General features: G+C 49.1%; 1 protein-coding gene across 1 annotated transcript in view; it reads right to left on the bottom strand.

Annotated features, from left to right (window-relative positions):
- CPSF3 (cleavage and polyadenylation specific factor 3) overlaps positions 1-20,231 on the bottom strand; it is a 39,768-nt gene extending 19,537 nt beyond the window's left edge. The window contains exons 1-10 of the mRNA XM_062208933.1: positions 20,050-20,231; positions 15,682-15,745; positions 13,185-13,282; positions 11,440-11,568; positions 10,070-10,247; positions 7,848-7,937; positions 6,217-6,367; positions 4,754-4,929; positions 2,651-2,809; positions 1,153-1,299 (exon numbers count right to left, since the gene is read on the bottom strand). Of these exons, the coding sequence (XP_062064917.1) occupies positions 1,153-1,299; positions 2,651-2,809; positions 4,754-4,929; positions 6,217-6,367; positions 7,848-7,937; positions 10,070-10,247; positions 11,440-11,568; positions 13,185-13,282; positions 15,682-15,745; positions 20,050-20,099 (1,242 nt within the window). The 5' untranslated portion in view covers positions 20,100-20,231. The remainder of the gene's footprint in view (positions 1-1,152; positions 1,300-2,650; positions 2,810-4,753; positions 4,930-6,216; positions 6,368-7,847; positions 7,938-10,069; positions 10,248-11,439; positions 11,569-13,184; positions 13,283-15,681; positions 15,746-20,049) is intronic.
- Between the last annotated feature and the right edge of the window lie 82 nt (positions 20,232-20,313).

Raw genomic sequence — 20,313 nt, 5'->3', positions numbered from 1 at the left:
ACACTGGGAGCTGTGGAACTGCTTTTCCTCCTCCAGTCTTTGCCACTGAGAAAGCCCGTGACTTTTCCTGCTTCTACGCTAACACTGGTCAAGGGCTGGACCAGGCGACTCGTCCCTACCACCTCCCAGTGCACGATTCTGCTACAGAACCATTGTACTTTACTCTCAAGAAGCACCTACAGCTTTCTTCAAGTTTTTACTCTAAGACTTTCAACAGAAGCTTTTTGTGAGGATAAAACAAACTGATATTGTTTCCGTTTAATAAGCCATATCAAAGAAATATTTTAGAACTAACAGAAATGTCCTGGAGGAGGTATATGAGTATGCCACTAACTACCAGTCTCTCTGTCCACTTTTATGATGTCTATTCTACAAGACAGATCAGCCTTTGCCTGTAGACCCTGCTCAAGGGTGAACAGCATTACTAAAGTGCTTAAGCCACTGAATTACACACTGGAATTGTTAAAATTACAAATTCCATTTTATATATATTCAAACAAACGTATTTACAAAACAAACAAAACTAACCAAAGTCCACTTCCTTCATACTACTTAATAGACATGTTTTTAAGTGTTCTTCTAGTTAAAAATACATATTTTTTTCAGCTTATTCCTCTCTTAGATCCCACTAAGATACATAACTGTTTCATTTATGACTGCATGAAACTTAAAAATATAAACAAGCTGTACTAATAAGCTATTATGTGATTTATCTTTCTCCTTCTCCTAACCATCCTTGCACTGCCTGTCTGGTATTGCTAAGCGTCCATCTGCTCCCGGCACCCCATCCGGTGCTGTGGAAACAGGCCCCTGTTTAGCCTTCCCGACAGCTGCATGCAGGGCTATTCTCCCTACGGACACAGCAGGCAGAGTGGCTGCGTGGCCTGCCCAGGGCATGGAGCTGAGGGGGAAAACGAGCAGTGGTACAGCACTGGGGAAGCAGCCAGCCCCAGCAAGCACCGAGGCTGAGAGGTCCAGACACACACGAACAAGTGCGCAGCTTGCCTAGGGCAGGGCACTGAAACCACGCCCAAGTGCAGACGCTCTGCTCACCACAATGGAGGGCAGTGTCTGTCTGTGAACCAGCTGCTGCCTGGTTTCCTGGGTAAGCTTTTTCCACTAGAGCATTACAAATCAAATTCATACACTAACCACATGAGGCGGTTTCAAAGCACGAATAAATTCACTGGTTTGTTGGTAATCTGTGTGAGCAGAGAAAGAAATGTAATCAACAGACATTTTCAATGGTAGCTTCTGTCCAGACATGGTAGTAATTTCTTCAGGTTCAGACATGATATGCTGTGAAAAACAAAGACAAATCACAAAATAAAGCAAACAAACTCTCCAGTTAGAAAAGAGGAGGTGCACGTAGCCATTCAACTCCCAGAGTAATGTGGGACCTTCAGCACAAAGCCCATTTGAACACTGTGACTCAGTAATTAAATGTTCATTTTCCTCATCAGGCAAGCAATTAGTGAGGAAAATACGTAGATTAACAAAAATTCAATGTTTCGGGAGTGCTGGCAGTAAAAATCTCAAGTCTTATGATTAGAAAGACAAACCTGTATTCCCAACGAATTTTTTGCTCTAAAAATTCACTTTTCAGATACAAGGACTCATATAAAGCACAGATGTATTTCTATTCTAGAAATCTACCTTAAATATATGGCCAATATTGTTTCTAAAGGACTTGACAGAATTAGGCGAAATAATAAAAATGATCAAAGTGGGAACCATACCACATTTTTAAAAATAAAATTGATGTGCACGGTAAGAGGGTGAGGAGATGACCGTGGATATTCAGAAACTGCCGTTAGGCCTGGCACATCTTTTCCACAGCATCCACACCTCGGAGAACCAGCATCATGTTTTATACCAACAGGAGGACGGTCAACCCAATCCCAACAGGAGGATGGTCAACCCAATCCCAACAGGAGGACAGTCAACCCAATCCCAAGAGGAGGATCGTCAACCCAATCCCATTCCAGGGCTAATTAAGACAACTCGTTACCAGCTCAACATCCTTCATCTGAAAACCTAAAACCTTCAAAAACCTGAAACTCTTTGAGTGTTGGTATGACACAGCAAGCAGAAAATGCCATGTCTGACCTCACGTGATATGCCACACACAAAACACAGGCACTAAAAATATTACATAAAACTGCCTTCCTGTTATGTGTGTAGGATATATGTGAAACACAAATGAATTTCCTAGTTAGATTTGGGTCCCATACCCAAGATATCTCATTAACTATACAGAAAATGCAAAAAAAACAAAACAAAACAAAACAAAAAAACCCCAAAAACAAGAAAACAAGATAAATCAGAAATCCAAGCACTTCGGGTCTCAGGAACGTGAGGTTAGGAGGCCGTCCTATGTATTAGTGAACCTTCTCCACGGCACGAGGGCGTCACGTGTGTGTCTGTCTCAGAGAGGTGCCATCGGTTCTTTTTAACTGGCAAGCAGATGGGCGTCTCTCAAACGTCAGTGAGCGTGCCGACCGCATGGCTCTTGCTGTGCTGTTTGGTGCGTGCACAGCTCCTCGCCCCATGCACATCTCTAGCACCCTATTCCCATGCTCACTTTAATTAATGAAATACGTTGGTGGGAAAACCTCTGAGGGTCCCGAGAGCCCAAGACGTAACTGACCTTGGCAAGCGTGCCTTCCACGCAGTAGCCTGCTATGATGACGCCGTTTCTCTTGTCGGTGCACCAGCTTTCAAAGAGCTCTCTGGACAGGCCACTCTGCATCATGCCCGGTGAGGCCATGACCACGCTGGGGCCGATGTCGTCAAAGTGGTCCATGCTCTGAGAGAGAGAAGAGGCAAACGCACACCAACCACCAGGCTCGGCAACATGTTCTTCATTTTTAAACAGGGATCAAACGTTAGGTGAACCATTAATCATACTCCTGAAGGGTCTTCGCAAGACTAGTAGACACTCTAAGTCCAAAAGTTGAGTTCTAACAGTTTAGCTGGCAGGATAGGTAAAGAAGTTGATAAAAAGCAGGAAGTCAGCGTTGACCTGCAAAACCTACTTGGACCTAACGGGCCATCAGGACATTTTAGTGCCAGCAGGCAGGCGCGAAAGGCCAAGGAGAGTCCAGGGGGTCTCCACCCACCCAAGACAGAACTCCCAGAACGGAGCCAGACTCACCACGACCGCATGTTTCATCAACATTCTGAGCCAGCCTGGCATTCTTCTTTTTTCTTTTTTTTAAGGGATTATTTACTTATTTGAAAGACAGAGTTATTCAAAGGAGAGAGAGAGAAAGAGAAAGAGAGAGACAGAGAGAGAGAGATGTCTTCTGTCCACTGATTCACTTCCCAGATGGCCTTAATGTGCCAGGCCAGAGCCAGGGGCCGGAAGCTTTGTCTGTCCGGGTCACCCTTATGGGTGGCAGGGGCCCAAGCACTTGGGCCGTCCTCCACTGCTTTCCCAGGGTCATCAGCAGGGAGCTGGATCAGAACTGGAGCTGCTCAGACTCTAACAGGAGCCTAGCTGGCCCCACCATCTTAGCATTCTGACCAAAAAGTTCACAACTATTTCAAGGGAAAACTTGGCTCTAAATCTTAAACAACTGACATAAAAAAATACATACTTTAAAGATAGAGCCTTGGGGCTGGCACTGTGGTGTAGTGGGTTAAGTCTCTGCTTGTGGCGCCAGCATCCCATATGGGCACTGGTTCTAGTCTTGGCTGCTCCTCTTCTGATCCAACTCTGCTATGGCCTGGGAAAGCAATAGAAGATGGCCCAAGTCCTTGGGCCCCTGCACCCACGTGGGAGACCTGGAAGAAGCTCCTGGCTCCGGATTGGCCCAGCTCTGGCTGTTGCAGCCATCAGGGGAGTAAACCAGAGGGTGGAAACCCTCCCCACCCCCTCTCTCTCACCCTCTCTGTCTTTAACTCTGGCTTTCAAATAAATAAATCTTTAAAAAAAAATGAAAGTAAAAATAAAGGCAAAGCCTATTTACTCGAAGCTCACGTAAAATTACTTTGGATCTTATCCTATTATCATTAAAGCACTCACTGGAACAAAACAATCTCAGACTTATTGAATGCTTCAGAAAAGTAAACATAGAATGATTAGATTTGAGTGAGAATGGAGGAATGATAATGTTAACACAAAATGTTTTCTTGGCCGGCGCCGCGGCTCACTAGGCTAATCCTCCGCCTTGCGGCGCCGGCACACCGGGTTCCAGTCCCGGTCGGGGCACCGATCCTGTCCCGGTTGCCCCTCTTCCAGGCCAGCTCTCTGCTGTGGCCAGGGAGTGCAGTGGAGGATGGCCCAAGTCCTTGGGCCCTGCACCCCATGGGAGACCAGGATAAGCACCTGGCTCCTGCCATCGGAACAGCGCGGTGCGCTGGCCGCAGCGCGCCTACCGCGGCGGCCATTGGAGGGTGAACCAACGGCAAAAGGAAGACCTTTCTCTCTGTCTCTCTCTCTCACTGTCCACTCTGCCTGTAAAAAATTAAAAAAAAAAAAAAAAGTTTTCTTAGTAGAAGTTTTAACCAAGTACTTAGCAATGGTAAAGACTGAGGCCACAGGGAGACCTGGGACCAGGGCCACATCTGCTTATACAAAGAAAGAACGCCAGTCGCTGGGATTCTGATTTCGGGCAGAGAAATGCCACCTGCCAGGAAGAGCCCTGCTTTCCCCAGAGGAATTCAGCCACAGCTAACGGCAGGCACCGCCACCAAGGGTGGTCTGCATGTCCCCGCTCCTGTCCTTCGTCCTTCCACGAGCACGCACCTTGAGGTTACTGATGTGTTTGAAGACAAAGGGGTTGTTGATGTTGATCTGTTTGCGGATTTTGTCGTTCATGGCGTTCACGTACGTCTGGTACACGGCCATGCACTTCTTGGCCAGGGAAGACGCGTAGTATATGGGAATGTCATGCAGTTCTGGGTGATTCTGCCAGTACTCATCTGGAGAGGTTTTACAAGAAACACAAACTCTGTCTTATGTTGCATAAATAGCTCAAATAAAAAATGACACACATAATTAAGTTTCTAAACTTCAGAAAACCAAGAGGTGAATTAAAGCACTCAACTATGTTTAAGAGAATTACAAAAAATTAGTTGGATCCTTACCAACTTAAGCTCACAAATCCAAAAGTTATTTCTAAATACTAATATACCACCCCCAAAAATGCTGTAATTGTAGAACAAAGGGTGGGGGCTTTTAAAAATGATGGGAGTGGGTGGCAGCACTGTGGCATAGTGGGTAGAGCTGCTGCCTGCAGTGCCAGCATCCCATATGGGCGCTGGTTTGAGTCCTGGCTACTCCACTTCTGATCCAACCCTCTACTATGGCCTGGGAATGCAGTAGAAGATGGCCCAAGTGCTTGGGCCTCTGCACCTATGTGGGAGACCTGGAAGAGGCTCCTGGCTCCGGATCAGTGCACCTCTGGCAATTGCGGTCAGTTGGGGAGTGAACCAGTAGTTGGAAGACCTCTCTCTCTCTTTCTCTGCCTCTCCTTCTCTCTCTGTGTAACTCTGACTTTCAAAAAAAAAAAACAAAAAAAATCTTAAAAAAAAAAAAAAAAAAAGACTGGGGTGGGGGGCGCTGTGTCTGTGGTACAGTGGGTTAAGTCCCGGTTTGCAGTGCTGGTATCCACATGGGTGCCAGTTTGAGTCGTGGCTGCTCCGCTTCAGATCCAGCTCTCTGCTAACGTGCCTAGGAGAGCAGCTGAGGATGGCCCAAGCCCTGGGCCCCTGTACCCACGTGGGAGACCTGGAGGGAGCTCCTGGATCTTAGCTTCAGCCTGGGATAGCCCTGGCTGTTGCAGCCGTTTGGTGACTGAACTGGTAGATGATCTCTCTCTCTGCCCCTCCTTCTGTCTTTCTAACTTTGCCTTTCAAACGAATAAATAAATCTTAAAAATTGCTCTGATTCCAATCCAGCTTCCTGCTAATGTGCCTGGGAAGGCGGCAGAAGATACCCCAAGTACTTGGGCCCCTGCCATCCACGTGAGAGACCAGGACAGAGTTTCTGCTGGCCAGAGAATTCACGCCATTTAAGACTTCCAGGGCTGACGGCACCAGAATGGTATGCCAGCTTCTGGTCCCAAGAGCAGTGCCCAGAGTCGCTGGTTTGCTGGATTCTTATTAGGAAAGTGAAGCTCAGAAAGGCAGAGCGAAGCAGCCAAGGCTCTGTTATCATCTTGCTAAAACGGTGGAGATTTTGATAAGCTCCCAAATGAAGAGGCACACCTAGAATCAGGAGGAGCTCCTGAGCCCTCCCAAGAGCGAAGACAGGAATGAGACCTCGGCCTCCTCTGTTCACAATGTCGTGGACAGTGTTACAGAATCTTGCTTCTCGCTCTTCACGCTTCTCGTGGATATGGGTCCCGTATGTCGATTCCTAAATAACACATGAAAAACATGACACCAAGATCAGTGATGCCCAGAGATTCACAAAGTGAAAAATCAGCGAGCTGCTGAGGCAAAGTGATTCGCTTCTCTGTTAACATGCCATTTGCTTGAGCACACAGTAATAAAGGATTAATCAGAACAGCAAGTAAGAACATCAGAATTCAGCTCCGAGCGATAAGAAATTCTCAAAAAATGGGATCAGGAAATAGTCCAAATATGTACGGAAATGCTTCTTTTTCCTTCCAGACACTTTTGGTGTCTTTAAAAAAATCTTTAGGGGCTGGCACTATGGCATAGTGGGTTGGGGCCCCACCCTGCAGCACCAACATCCCAAGCAGGCTACAGCTGGAGTCCCTACTGCTGCTCCTGGGAAAGCAGAGAAGGCCCAGGCCCTTGGGCCCCTGTACCCACATGGGAGACCTGGAGGAAACTCCTGGCTGCGGGTCAGTTTAGCCCCAGCCATTGTGGCCATTTGGGGAGTGGACCAGTGGATGGAAGACCTGTCTGTCTCTATTTCTCTCTGTAACTCTTTCAAATAATTAAAATAAAAACATATCTTTATAAAACATTTTTAGCCGTTCTGCTTCCCACTGAGGTCCCACTGTAGTTCACCGGCCAGCTGCACAGCGCGCCCTGGGAGCCTCTCCCATGTGCAGAATCCCGGATGCACAGAATCAGAGGCTGCCTCTCAACAGAATCACGAAGGAGTCACAGCATTTAGCGCTGGAGAAGCCTGCTCCGCACTACAGCTACCCTGAAAATAACTACCTTTCCCGAGGGCTGAAAGAGTAAGTCTCCTGCTGGATCAAGGTCAGCTTCTACACGGCATACCGTGCGCGGAGTCCAACCTAAGCCGCCAGGAGTGTGTTGCTTAAGGACAGCAACCGGCACTGGCACGCCCACGCAGGCAGCTGAGGGATGCTGGGGCGGGACAGGGCTCTTCCACCCTGAGCCAAATATTCCAAAGGCCCCAGAGAGCACTTCCGGTCCCTGACCAATACAGTTATTGCTTTGCCCCTTAAGGAGCTTCAGTGCACAGTTCATTCTTCTTGTTCTCCTGGGACTTGCAACCTAGCATGGAGGTGGGACAGCAACATGAACAATGGGACAAGGTAAGCAGGTGTCCAAGGGCCGAGAGGCAGTGGGGCCCCAGCGTTTCTAAACAACCCTCAAGATGGTGTTGCACAGCTGGGCTCTCCCCTGCACAGAAATATCTAGCAGATAGGCGGCAGCACTCCCGGGTTTAAACAGCCTGGTCAGAGACAGCCTGGTGTTTCTGACATTAGACTCAGGTGAACACACTTCACAGAAAAAAGTGGAGTTGAACTACAAAGAAAATCCTGCAAAATCAAATTTTTACCCAGAAGACAGCAGATAAATTAAAACCTCAAAGTGCATGATGAATATGAGATAATTTTTTTCTTTTAGAAAATAGTTTCAGCATACTACTACAACACAGTATTACTTACAATGATAAGAATATCCGGCTTAATATTAGGAATTTCAGCTGCCATTAAGTGTCTATCTTCTTGTCTTGAGAAATCACCTGTGTACAAGAGCTGTGAAAAATATAAAGCCAGAAAGTGAGGATTTGGGGAAGGCTTCATTTTGCTAGTGAACATAGTAACCCCACGAGAACCCAAAGTGAAGCTAAATTAAATAACAACAGCCTACAACCAATGACATCTACATGCAACACACGTGTCTAATTCAAAATGTGTAACGCAAGTTAAGTCACTAACCCATCTAGTTCAACCACTGGATCTAATTAATAACAGTAATGTATTCCCAGAATCACCCCACAAGATAACAAACAAATTAGTAAATAAGCGGAGTGCTCCTGAACTTCTCAGAGAAGGGCTTGCTGATAAGGACAGGAACTCCCTCAGGTCCCTGGGAGCACTGTCTAAAATGAAAGAAGTGACCAACGGAACACATGCATCCAATTCCACATGGGAACCAGACTGCACTCTCACTGTTTCCTGCCTTGGGCAATCTGCAAGAGCATGTGGTTTAGTGATATAGTATATAATTCAATGTGTTGAAGTTTCAAACACTGGTATGTGAGCAGATCTAAAAAATTATCACAAGAGAGTACTGGTTCTCATCTTGGTTACAAACCAGAATCACCTAGAAAACTTAAACAGGAAGAAGTCAGGGGCCAATGGCCTGCGATGCCAGTGTCCCATTTGGGCACCAGTTCAAGACCCGGGTGCTTTACTTCTGATCCAGCTCCCTGCTGAGGCCTGGGAAAGGCAGTGGAAGATGGTCCAAGTGTTTTGGCCTTTGCCATCCCTGTGGGAAATCCAGACGAAGCTCCTGGCTCTGGCCTGGCCTAACCCTGGCCATTGTGGCCATCTGGGGAATGAAGCAGCAGATGAAAGATCTCTCTCTCTCTCTCTCTTCCCTCCCCCTCCCCCGGTCTCTGTTACTCTTTCAAAATAAAGAAGTCCTAGAAAAAAAAAGAGAGAGAGAAAAGGCAAAGTCCACACCTGCAGACTCAATTCAGTGAGCATTTTGGAAAAGCGCCCTAAGGGATTCTAACGTGCAGCCAGGACTCAGAACTGCTGCTCTAGAGGCCAGAAACCTCTTAGTCCCTCAGGGTTTGCACAAGTTCATCCCGCCTTCCTTTTTTTCTGTTTTTGACAGGTAGAGTTACAGACAGTGAGAGACAGAGAAAAAGGTCTTCCTTCCGTTGGTTCACACCCCCCCCACCCCCCCACCCCCAAATGGCTGCCAGGGCTGGAGCTGCCCCAATCTGAAGCCAGGAGCCAGGTGATTCTTCCTGGTCTCCCATGCGGGTGCAGGGACCCAAGCACTTGGGCCATCCTCCACTGCCTTCCCGGGCCACAGCAAGGAGCTGAACTGGAAGAGGAGCAGCTGGGACTAGAACCTGGCGCCCATATGGGATGCCGGCGCTGCAGGTGGAGGATTAGCCAAGTGAGCCACGGTGTCGGCCCCCTCATCCCACCTTCTATCACACTTGCCAATCAAGGACGGCTGCAAAGATCTTTCTAACTTTTCCTCTCAAGTGCTGCAGCCCAGCCTGCTCGGGGCTTGTCGGTGAGACCTAGGACATCAAGTGAACATGAATACCAAATCACGTTCCACGTTTGCACGGACACAGACCCAGAGAAAGCTCTGTAACCAGTTTCTTAATAGGCACTGAACAGGAATCACAGCTGCCCCTCAGTATCTGGGCAGACTGGTTCCAGGACCCTGCAGGGTACCGAAAGCTGCTGCTGCTGTTCAAGTCTCACACAGGCAGAATTATCTCTAGATAAATTATAATGCCAAATACACTGTAAATAACTGCCACACTGTAGTTTTTAGGGAATAATGAAATAAAATGCACATGTTCAGTACATGTGCAATTTTTCCCCTGAACATTTTCCATCTGCAGTTGGCTGAACCCATGGGGGCAAATGCAAGGAAACACAGGGCTGACTCCAACCCTACAGTGTAGGGCGGAACCTATGCTCTGATTGCTTATTTTACTCTCTTCTCAATTTTGCTAGAAAATCCATCATAATGAAGGTAGGAATCATGGTAGCCAAAAGCCTTACGTACTGACTTTATGCCATGTTTCAGTGTCTTGACACTTGGCAAATATCACGGAATTGTTTTTAATGCTCCTTGTGGATAAAGCTCTGACTGGGGCTCTCGGGGGGCAGGGCCACAGTGGCAGTACCTTCACACCCGCGATCTCGATCATGAACATGGCGGCTCCCAGGACGTGGCCTGCATGGTAACACCAAAACTTGATTCCTGCCACTTCCTTCACTTCATGAAAGTTGATAGTTTCAATTTTGTCCATGCTTTCTTCCAAGTCTGTCTCTGTATACAGCATGTCATCTGCTGATATGTTACTAAATTGTAAAGATGCCAACAAAAATAATTAGGGTAATATTTTTAATAAGTCTACATATTCAAAGAAATTGTGGATGAATTATGTCTTAAACTATATTATACAGATTGTGCTACTTACACACTGTCAGGTATTTTACATATTATTTTTTAGTTTGTTATTATAATAAAAATATTTAGGTTAAGTAGCTGTAAAACTTGATTTTAGGCAAAGTGCACAGTAAGTTAAAGCACCCTTCATTTCAAGTCAAACACAGTGAGCGAAGGCCAAGTCCTCTGTGGGTGGTGTTTCTCAAGCTTTCCTCCTGCCACAGCTTTCTTGAGAGAGAGCACACTCACGGGCAGGGGACCAGGGCAGAGTCTCCCACCGGGCTGTGAGAGGCCCCCAGAGCTTAGCCTATTTTGTCCTCTGAAAATGATGCTGAATTACCCCCGCAAGAGGGCCTAACGGCTGAGGACCCGGGCGCGGGAGGCAGACGGTCTGCGCTCGGATCTCAGGTCTGTCACTAGCTGGGCCTGCATTTCATCCTGTGTAAAGTGGGATTTATAACAGAACCTGTATCTTGAGTTCTTATGACACGTAAATGAGGTAAGGTAAGACCTGAGGCCGGGGCCTGACATGGGGTATGGATTATTTTAATGTCAACTGGTGTTAATATTATAAAGATAACTTTTCTACTTCTTTTTATTTACATATGAAGAATAACAAATAGTATTTTAGCTACCTCTCAGGACATACACATTAAATGACAAACTTTTGAAGGTTAATGATTTGTGTTGTAGATATCAAAAATTCTCCACATTTCCCAACGGAGCAATGAATCTTTCTCTTACAACTGGTAAGAGCCTCCTCAGGGAAATTTTCATTTAAAAATGTCATTTTTTTATTAAATAAACCAAACTAAGACTTCAGTATATACTACTGCACAAGGTGCCTGGTCTCAAATTTTTATGAAATCCTATTTATGGAGCATCTTTATCAACGCTTACAACTCACTTAGGATAAAACAAAGAGTCAGAAAGAGGTAACACTCCAGAGAGATCGAGGGCAGAGGTGTTAGATACCCAACAGAAATTCAATCACTTGCTACTGAATGCCTAAACTACAGGCATCCTTATGGACAGACAGCGCCTCATTTCAAAACACAAAACCTCACATGAACCACACGCACACAGAGTCTAACGGTAATTTACCTAACTTTCACATAATCTGAGAGAAGCCATCTGTAAATAGCTTTCGTTGCATGCGTCATAAATGTTCTTCCTTTGAAACTTGTCTTCTGTAGAAACCAGGGCAAAGCTCCACAGTGATCCAAATGGAAACTTAAAAAGAAACAAAGAGAACGTGTTCTTATTAAAATATTACCTATCAGATGCCACAAACAATGCAACCGTCACTCTAAAAAAAAAGTTCTCTGGAACAGAATACCACTGCTCATTGCTTGCTGTACCAAAAAAGTTCTGCATAACAATTAGATCTTGACACGTTCAGAAATCCAAGAGTAGACTTGTACACAGGTAAGGAATAATGCATATTATTCAGGATAGGAAAAAATTTCTACGACAGTTAAGAAATATTTTTAATTAAAAAAATTTTGGAGCCAGCACTATGGTATACCGGGTAAAGTCAGCACTTGCTGTGCTGGTTCAAGTCCTGGTTGTTCCACTTCTGATCCAGCTCTCTGCTATGGCCTGGGAAAGCAGTAGAAGATGGCCCAAGTCCTTGGGCCCCTGTACCCGTGTGGGAGACCCGGAAGAAGCTCCTGGCTCCTGGCTTCAGATCGGCACAGCTCTGGCTGTTGTGGCCACCTGGGAGTGAACCAGCGGTGGAAGACCTCTCTTTCTCTGCCTCTGACTCTCTGTAACTCTTTCAAATAAATAAACCAATCTTTTAAAAAATAGCTATAAAAATTATTTATTTTCATTTTATTTGAAAGGCAGAGAGACAGAGACAGATGGAGAGATCTTCCATGCACTAGTACACTCTCAAAATGCCCACAGCAGCCAGGACCGGAGGCCCCAACCCGGCGCCCAGAACTCAATATGGGTCTCCCATGTTGGTGGCAGGGACCCACCTACTTGAGCCATCACTGCTGACATTTAGGGAGTGAACCAGCCCAAGAAAGATCTGTTTGCCTATCTCTGTCTCTCTTTCAAATAAATTTAAAAATATATTCTTTTTAAAAGATAAGTTTATTTTGGTGCCAAAACTTCTGAAATCCTTGCATACTTGTAGCAAAAACTCCACCAGTGAATAATTAGAGGGACGACTGTACCCAAGTCTACTCCTGGCAGCCAGGTAAGCGGTCACTGTCGTGGACTAACGTCACAACGTGTTGCTGTTTATAACGAAGCTCACAGAAGAATGTGGTAAGACAGCGACCCAAGACGACACTGGCTAAGGGCTTTCTCAGTCTCACGCGTACGATCACTCCAGGTCTGCAGCGGCCCCTTCCCACGTACAGGACCAGCAGTGGAGTGCGGTAAACAAGCAAGCTCTTCACAGTAACCTCTGGCCTGTGGCCATAACATGCAGTGCTGCCTGGACCTTGGACATTTGCTATATGCTATCTGGTAGGAAACACTGTAAAAAATCAAAATCTCGTCAAGAATGATCTTGGAAATGAAAGTCCTTGAAAAACAGTGTCATTCCTATTTTTTAAAAAATTTATTTCAAAAGGCAGTTACACAGAGGGATCTTCCATCTGCTGGTTCACTCCCCAGATGGCTGCAACAGCCGGACCTAGGCTGGGGTGAAACCAGGAGCTTCCTCCAGGTCTCCCACACGGGTGGCAGGGGCCCAAGTACCTAAGCCATGTTTCACTGCTTCACTGGGGAGTGGATGAGAAGTGAAGCAGTCAGGACTTGAACCGGTGTCCGTATGGGATGCCATGCCTCAAGGCCAGCCCCCACGGGGTCATCATAAAGGAAGAACTTACTGACTAATTAGCAGGAGGTCGATCTCAGCGGGGTCTATTAAGTCGATGTAGGGAAGAGCATCCATTCCTTCCAGGCCAGGGTGGATCCCACAGTCCAGCTACGAGAGAGAGAGAGAAAATCACAACCTCCTGTCTTATCAACACTCACTCAGCAAACAGACAACAGCTGCAACCCGTCATCACCTTTGTAACTAAATATCAGCACCCGGACCTTAATTCTTACTGAATGTGGTAAACACGCCCTAACAAGTCACATTTCACAAATTTAAAATACGGCCCACATGCAGGCTCTGGCCAGCATGCAGACCACACGGTATCCTCCCAGACTTCTGGCAGTCACTCAAACAGTCCATGAACTCCTTTTCAAAGATTTATTAGCTGTAGGGCATTTTCCATAGACTTACTATAACACAACCTCTAACTATTGGGAGAAGACAATAATTAGAAATGGGAAACTTCCCTGGTTAGGGTAACCTGTTTACTTTGTGAACATCACTATTTTTTGTCTTTTTAATAGGGACCCGAGCACTTGGGCCATCCTCTGCTGCTCTCTGAAGCACATTAACAAACAGCTGGATGGGAAGCGAAGCAGCAGGGACTCAAACCGGCACCCATACTGGATGCTGGCATTGCAGGCCGTAGCTTAGCTCACTGTGCCACAGTGCTGGCCCTGGAACATTACTATGAAGTAAGTGACTGCCTGACACATAAAGAGGAACCAAAGAACACGAGCCACTGAACGGCTTTTCAGCGAACACCTTACAAAGCATCTCTACTACTCCCTCTGCCTTCGGGCAAAGAAGCAGGCTCAGAGAGTGAGTGACCAGCACCACGTCAGCACCCGGGCTCCCCAGCCAGGGCTCCGTCACCACAGCAGGATGGGCACAGCCGGGGCTCCAGATGTGTTTGCAGCGATCAGTCCCTTGGGGTCTTTCCTTGACGGTGTGGCGGGGGCTTGAGCAAACGCTCCAGAGTGGAAGAGGGGCTTTGATGAAACAACAGCTCAGCAGATCTAGCTGACAAATTTACAATCTTAGAATATGGGGATACTTCACAAAGTTTATGGAAAAATGGAATGAAGGGGCCGGCACTGTAGTGTAGCAGGTTAAACCACTGCCTGCAGTGCCAGCATCCCATATGGGCACTGGTTCAAACCCCGGTGGTTGCACCTCCGATCCGGCTCCCTGCTAATGTGCTTGGGAAAGCAGTGGAAGATGGCTCAAGTGCTTGGGCCTCTGCATCCATGTGGGAGACTGGGATGAAGCTCCTGGTTTCGCTCTGGCCCAGCCCTGGCCAATGCAGCCATTCGGGAAGTAAGACAGTGGATGGGGGATCTCTCTCTTGTCTCTCCCTCTCTATCTGTAATTCTGCTTTCCAAATAAATAAATGTCTTTGAAAAAATAGAATTAAAAGGCAAGTTTATTTTGGTGTAAAAATTTTAAAATCAATGTATAGTCCTTTCATATTGTCCATGAACTTTTTGAAAGTCCTTAAATAAACGATTTCAAAATTTTTGCACCAAAACAAGTTTATCTTTGTAAACAATTTTTAAAATCTATTTATTTCTACTTATTTGAAAGGCAGAGAGACCTCCCCTGCTGGTTTACTATTCAAATACCCACAATAGCCAGGGCTGGGCCAGGCCAAAGTCAGGAACCCAGAACCCAATCTGGTCCCTCAAGTGGGTGAGCCATCACCTGCCGCTTCCTAGGGCGTGCACGAGCAGGAAGCTGGAACTGGAAGCGGAGCTGGGACTTGAACCCAGGTACTTCGATATAGGACACAGGCATCCCAAGCAGCATCTTAACTGCAAGACCTTTTCTGTCTTTCCCTCGCACTGTCTCCACCTCTCAAATAAATAAATAAAATTAAAAAAGATACTCTCGTCCAGTGCCGCAGCTCACTAGGCTAATCCTCCACCTGCGGTGCCGGCACCCCAGGGTTCTAGTCCCGGTTGGGGCACAGGTTCTGTCCCGGTTGCTCCTCTTCCAGGCCAGCTTTCTGCTGTGGCCCGGGAGTGCAGTGGAGGATGGCCCAAGTGCTTGGGCCCTGCACCCCATGGGAGACCAGAAACACCTGGCTCCTGGCTTCAGATCGGCGCAATGCGTCGGCCGTAGTGGCCATCTTGGGGATGAACCAACGGAAGGAAGACCTTTCTCTCTGTCTCTCTCACTGTCTAACTAAGTGGAGCATGTATTAGTTCTTCACATTAATATTTCGCAGCAGGGGTAGGGACCATTTATCTGCCAGGGGCCACTGGACAGTTATAGCATTTGCGGACCACAAGATCATTAAGTTAAAAACTAGCCTGCTCTAGATGTATTGAATTTTGAGTCACATGTGCAGTTGCCTTGGCAGGCCCAGACCAGATGATTTCGCAGGCCTTATAGGCCCTGGCTGGACGCCCCCCGCCCTGTTCCTCAGCATAGTACTGTAAGGAAAAGACCTAACACTCAACACAGACACAGCCAAACTGCTGGAGAGAAACAGTGATTACCATTATTTTTCTTCCTTTGAACTCCAGAATAATACATGATCTTCCTACTTCCTGCCCAGCTCCGCTGTAAAAGGGGAAAGATAAAAAGGATTACACAACAATCAAGGCCCAGCCCAAGAGAGTCCAACTTTTTTACAACCTACAAGTGCATCCCGTTTGATGACAGCACTCACTTAAAATTTTTGAGGCAGAGAGAGTCCTACAAAATGACAAAGTGGGGCAAAACGGCGTCAGTGAGAGAAGAGATGGAGAGAAGGTGGTGCAAGACTGGAAGCGTCTGACTGTCGGCACTAAAGCCGTGGTTACACAGATGTGTACCACCGTTAGCAATAACAGTCTCTCTAGATACCTACTCATATGCCGTAAAATAACAATCATGGTAGCTTTACAATTAGATACCTGAGCTTGCGCCAGGATTCTCTGAAGATTTTGGTAACACCCTAGTAGCGTGACTAGTTGTATTTAGCAAGTTGACAACATTATAACTAACAAGTAGGAAGCAAGCTACTCAGTGGTTTCAATTATAAAAGCTAACTATTTGTTGTGAATGTGAAATTTGAAATAAGTTATTCCATTAAAAATACACATATAAAAAAAAAGAAATAACAGTCTCAGCGTCAAGCCCTAAGCACATCAACATTCCTTAACCTCCTTCAGGACCGTAACAGGCCTGCAGCACAGAGCTTACACTCAAGACTTATTCGGTATACTGTGAGTTTCAGTCCCTTTCTCGCGTTCCGCTATCTCAGTGCAGAGATAACGTTAGCTTCTTCCCAAGTCACGAAACAGCCATGATTTCCAAATGCCACAAGACGCCCTTTAAGCTAAACCTCACCTGCTTTTCAAATCCCTCCCCTTCTTGGAGGCCTTTCCCCAGCCACGGCAGCTCACAACTCACTCCACGTGACACGGCCTCGGTTTGCCAAGCCCTGCCTCAAGCGCTCAGGATATACAACTGTCCCATCCGTGGACCCTGATCTCACGGAGTTGGATTCTTCTAGCAGATGGCTGTAGAGGTACTGAACCCCAAACTAGCAGAGCAGGCTGCTGACAGAGGCAGCAGAGCGCCCGCACGGGAGCTCCTGCCTTCCACTTTTCACCAGGCCGTGCTGTGGCTCCCAGCGCCCCGGCTCGGTCTCGCTTCTACTTCCCCCAGCAGCGGTCCCGGCTCTCTTCTCTCTGCATCTCCTGGCCCTTTCTCTTCTGCCGCAACAACAGAGCTCACTGACATCTGCTCAACTGCACTCACCCACCAGCCCACATCTGTCTCCTGCCACCCCTGCCTCTTTCTAAGGGGACCCTCCTCCCGGTGGCTCCACACGGCACACTGCCCCCTCCTCCAGGTACTGAACACTGCTGTGTTCCCGCCGTCCGCTCTTCACCCTGTGAATTTAGACTTTCTAGTCGTTCTCACTCCCAGATTATCTCCTTCAGCTCATTTCACTGTTCCCAGAAGCGCTGCATTCCTTCCCTCCCGTTCGCTCCAATCGGGCCTTTACCCCACTGCTGTGAAAACGCCCTGCTGATAACGCAAGCGGCCCTGACCGCCCCCAGTCCCCTGCTCCTTCTTCGCCTATTCACTATTCATTTGTCTGAGAGACACAGAGAGAGCTTCCACCTGCTGCTTCACTCCCCAACAGCCACAACAGCCAGGGTGGGAGCAGGCCGTAATTTAGGGGCCAGGAGTTCCATGGTGGGGTGGGCAAACGCCGGCCCCCACCTGCTCCTTCCTCGACCACTTCTCCCTTGTTTCTTGGGCTCCACGTCCCCCCCTTTCTGGCTCTGGTGCCCGTCTTGCCCTACTATTCCCCTGCGCACTTCAAAGATCCTGCCCCTGTCCTCTTCTCAGCCTTCAACCTCACATACTAAGATGCTGACTTGCAAAGCTGTTTGTGGCCCAGGCTGCTGTCAGCTCCAGACAGCTAGTAAATACACCTGACACTGACTCTGCTGGGGTATCTGCCGGGCACTTCACAATGTGCCCAGTCAGCTTCCAGTACAAGCCGTGCACTTCTTTCTTCCCAGAATGCTCTCCTCTCAGATACTGACACACTGGACTCCTTTGTATCAGACAGGCTCTCAGTTCAAATGTCACCTTCTTGGGTCCTTGGGCCAACGCTGTAGCCTAGCAGATAAAGCTGCTGCCTGAGGCGCCGGCATTCCATATGGCCGCTGGTTTGAGTCCCAGCTGCTCCACTTCTGATCCAGCTCTCTGCTAATGCACCTGGGAAAGCAGCAGAGACAGCCCAAGTGCTTGGGCCCCTGCACCCATGTGGGAGACCCTGAGGAAGCTCTTGGCATCAGCCTGGCCCTGCCATGGCCAATGTGGTCATTTGGGGAATGAGCTAGTGGATGGAGGATCTCTCCTGTCTCTCCCTCTCCGTCTGTTAACTCTATAAATAAATATATACATACATAAATCTTAAACATTCACCTTCTCCAAGGCTTTCCCTTAATTACATCTTTTAAAAAAATTTTTTTTTTTATTTGGAAGGCAGAATTACAGAGAGACAGAGACAGATCTGCCATCCGCTGGTTCATTCCCCAGATGGCTGCAACAGGCGTAGCTGGGCCAGGCCAAAACCAGGAGCCAGGAGCTTCCTTCAGGTCTCCCATGTGGGTGCAGGGCCACCTTTGGCTGCTTTCCCAGGAGCAGCAGCAGGGAGCTGGATCAGAAGTGGAGCAGGTGGGACTTGAACCGGCGCCCATGTGGGATGCTGGCACACTTGCTACACCAGAGCACCAGCCCCCATCACCTCCTCTAACTTGTTCTTCACGGCAAATCACAACCCAGCAACCTCGAATCGTAGCACAGGCTATGAATGGCTTGTTTCTCCTAAAACAAGTTCCAAAGGAAACTTCATTTACTGCTGTTACCTCCACAGTACCTGATGTGCTAAGTCCCAAGAAACATTACACAGCAGCTCCCAAATTATGAGCATTAGAGACCTTGCGCTCATTCACCTACGACCCCGTTCACATGAAATGTCCAGAGCGGATCATCTAGAGGGAAACAGAGCTCGCGGGGCTGAGCAGACTCGGGGAGGAGTGACTGTGAGAGGAGCGAGGAGAGCATCCTGGAGTTAGTGGTGACAGGTACAGAACTCGGACACCCGTCAATGCCTGTGTTCTACCGGAGGCGAATACTGGATCAGCAAAGCTGCCACAAAACCACCCAACTCCCAAGCTCGCTCTCCACCTGCAGCATCTGACACTACGGACTGACAGCCCGGCCCAGACGTCGGCGTCCACCCAGGCCCAGCTCAGCCCTCACCAAGCCCCGGATTTCCCTGCCCCGCTCTCCACCCACGTGCGCTCGGGGCTGCAGGCTCCCCCCACTGCCACACTGTCGTCACCCGCGGCAGGGCTCCCCACAACGGACACCTGAGGCCCAGACGCCTCCTTCGCCTCCAGATGTTCCCAGCCCCTCTGGCCCACTCCCCCGGCACTCGGGCCGCGCGAGCCGGTGCTCTTCACCAGCTGAGTGACGACCTCCATGTTTCCTCCTCACTGCGCACACGAACTCCACACCAGGAGACGCCTTCGGGGAGATCCGCTGTCCTAGCCTAGCAGGCCGTGGGGCAGGGACCAGGCTCCAGCGCCGCCCCCAAAGGGCCCCCACCTCTCCCCAGCGTTTTCCGCTTTGCACTGCAGTTCGCTCCTGGAGGGTGAACGCCACGAACTCAGTCCTCTGTCGGATGTGCACCCCCAGCCCGGTGCTGTGCTTGGTACTTGCCCGGTCTTCCCTGAACGCACACCTGGGTTACGAACGTCCCTGCAGGCGCTCGGTGAACCCCTACAGGACGCGGGAGCAAAGCAGACACCACGCATGTGTGTGCGGGGGCTGGCACGGCGGTGCGGTGGGTGAAGCCCCTGTCCGGGACCCCCGCTCCACTGCCAACCCAGCTCCCAGCTAATGCAGCTGGGAAAGCAGCAGAGACGGTCCGAGTGCTTGGGCCCCTGCACCCGCGTGGGAGGCCCGGACGGAGCTCCAGGCTTCCGGCCGGCAGATGGAAGCTCGCTCCCTAAGTCTCTGCGGGTCCACACTGCTCTTCCAGAGTCCGACACTGATGCTCACCTGTATTCCTGTATTTACCCTCGGGGCCAGCCCTGGCGAGAGATCGGCCTCCCGACGGACAGGGCGCGCGCCTGCTCCCCCTCCCCGCCGCGGGCTGCGCTCCCGCACGCCCCTCTCCCCCTGGGGCCCCGCATCTCGGCACCGCCAGGCCCCGGGGGCCGTCGGCGACGGGGGCGGCTCTTCCCCGCGCCGCCTCCCCAGAGGCGGGAGACCGGGCGAAGCCAGCGCGGGAGGCCGCCCGGGCCGGGCCCCCAGGACCCCTCCCCGCCCCTCGCTCGCTGGGCCCTTACAGGGGTCGGATCAGCAGCTGGTCGCTCTCCTCGGCAGGAATCGCAGACATCCCGGGAGGCTCAGGGAGAAGCGTGGCTGAGCAACCGGGCACCCGAGTTCTTCCGAATTGGAAACGCAGCTCCCGAGACCTGAAGAAGGAAGAACCCGGGCCGGTGAAGGCACAACTTCCGGTTCTCTGGCGCTCTCGGAGTGAGGCTCCGCCCCGACTTCCGGTCCGAGACCCGGCCCGCGAGGTTCCGGGCGACGCGCAGTCCGGGAGGCCG

This window comes from Lepus europaeus, chromosome 13, assembly GCF_033115175.1.
Source record: "Lepus europaeus isolate LE1 chromosome 13, mLepTim1.pri, whole genome shotgun sequence".
NCBI lineage: Eukaryota > Metazoa > Chordata > Mammalia > Lagomorpha > Leporidae > Lepus > Lepus europaeus.
The sequence above is the reverse complement of the archived record's forward strand: the minus strand, read 5'-3'. Positions and strand labels throughout refer to the sequence as shown.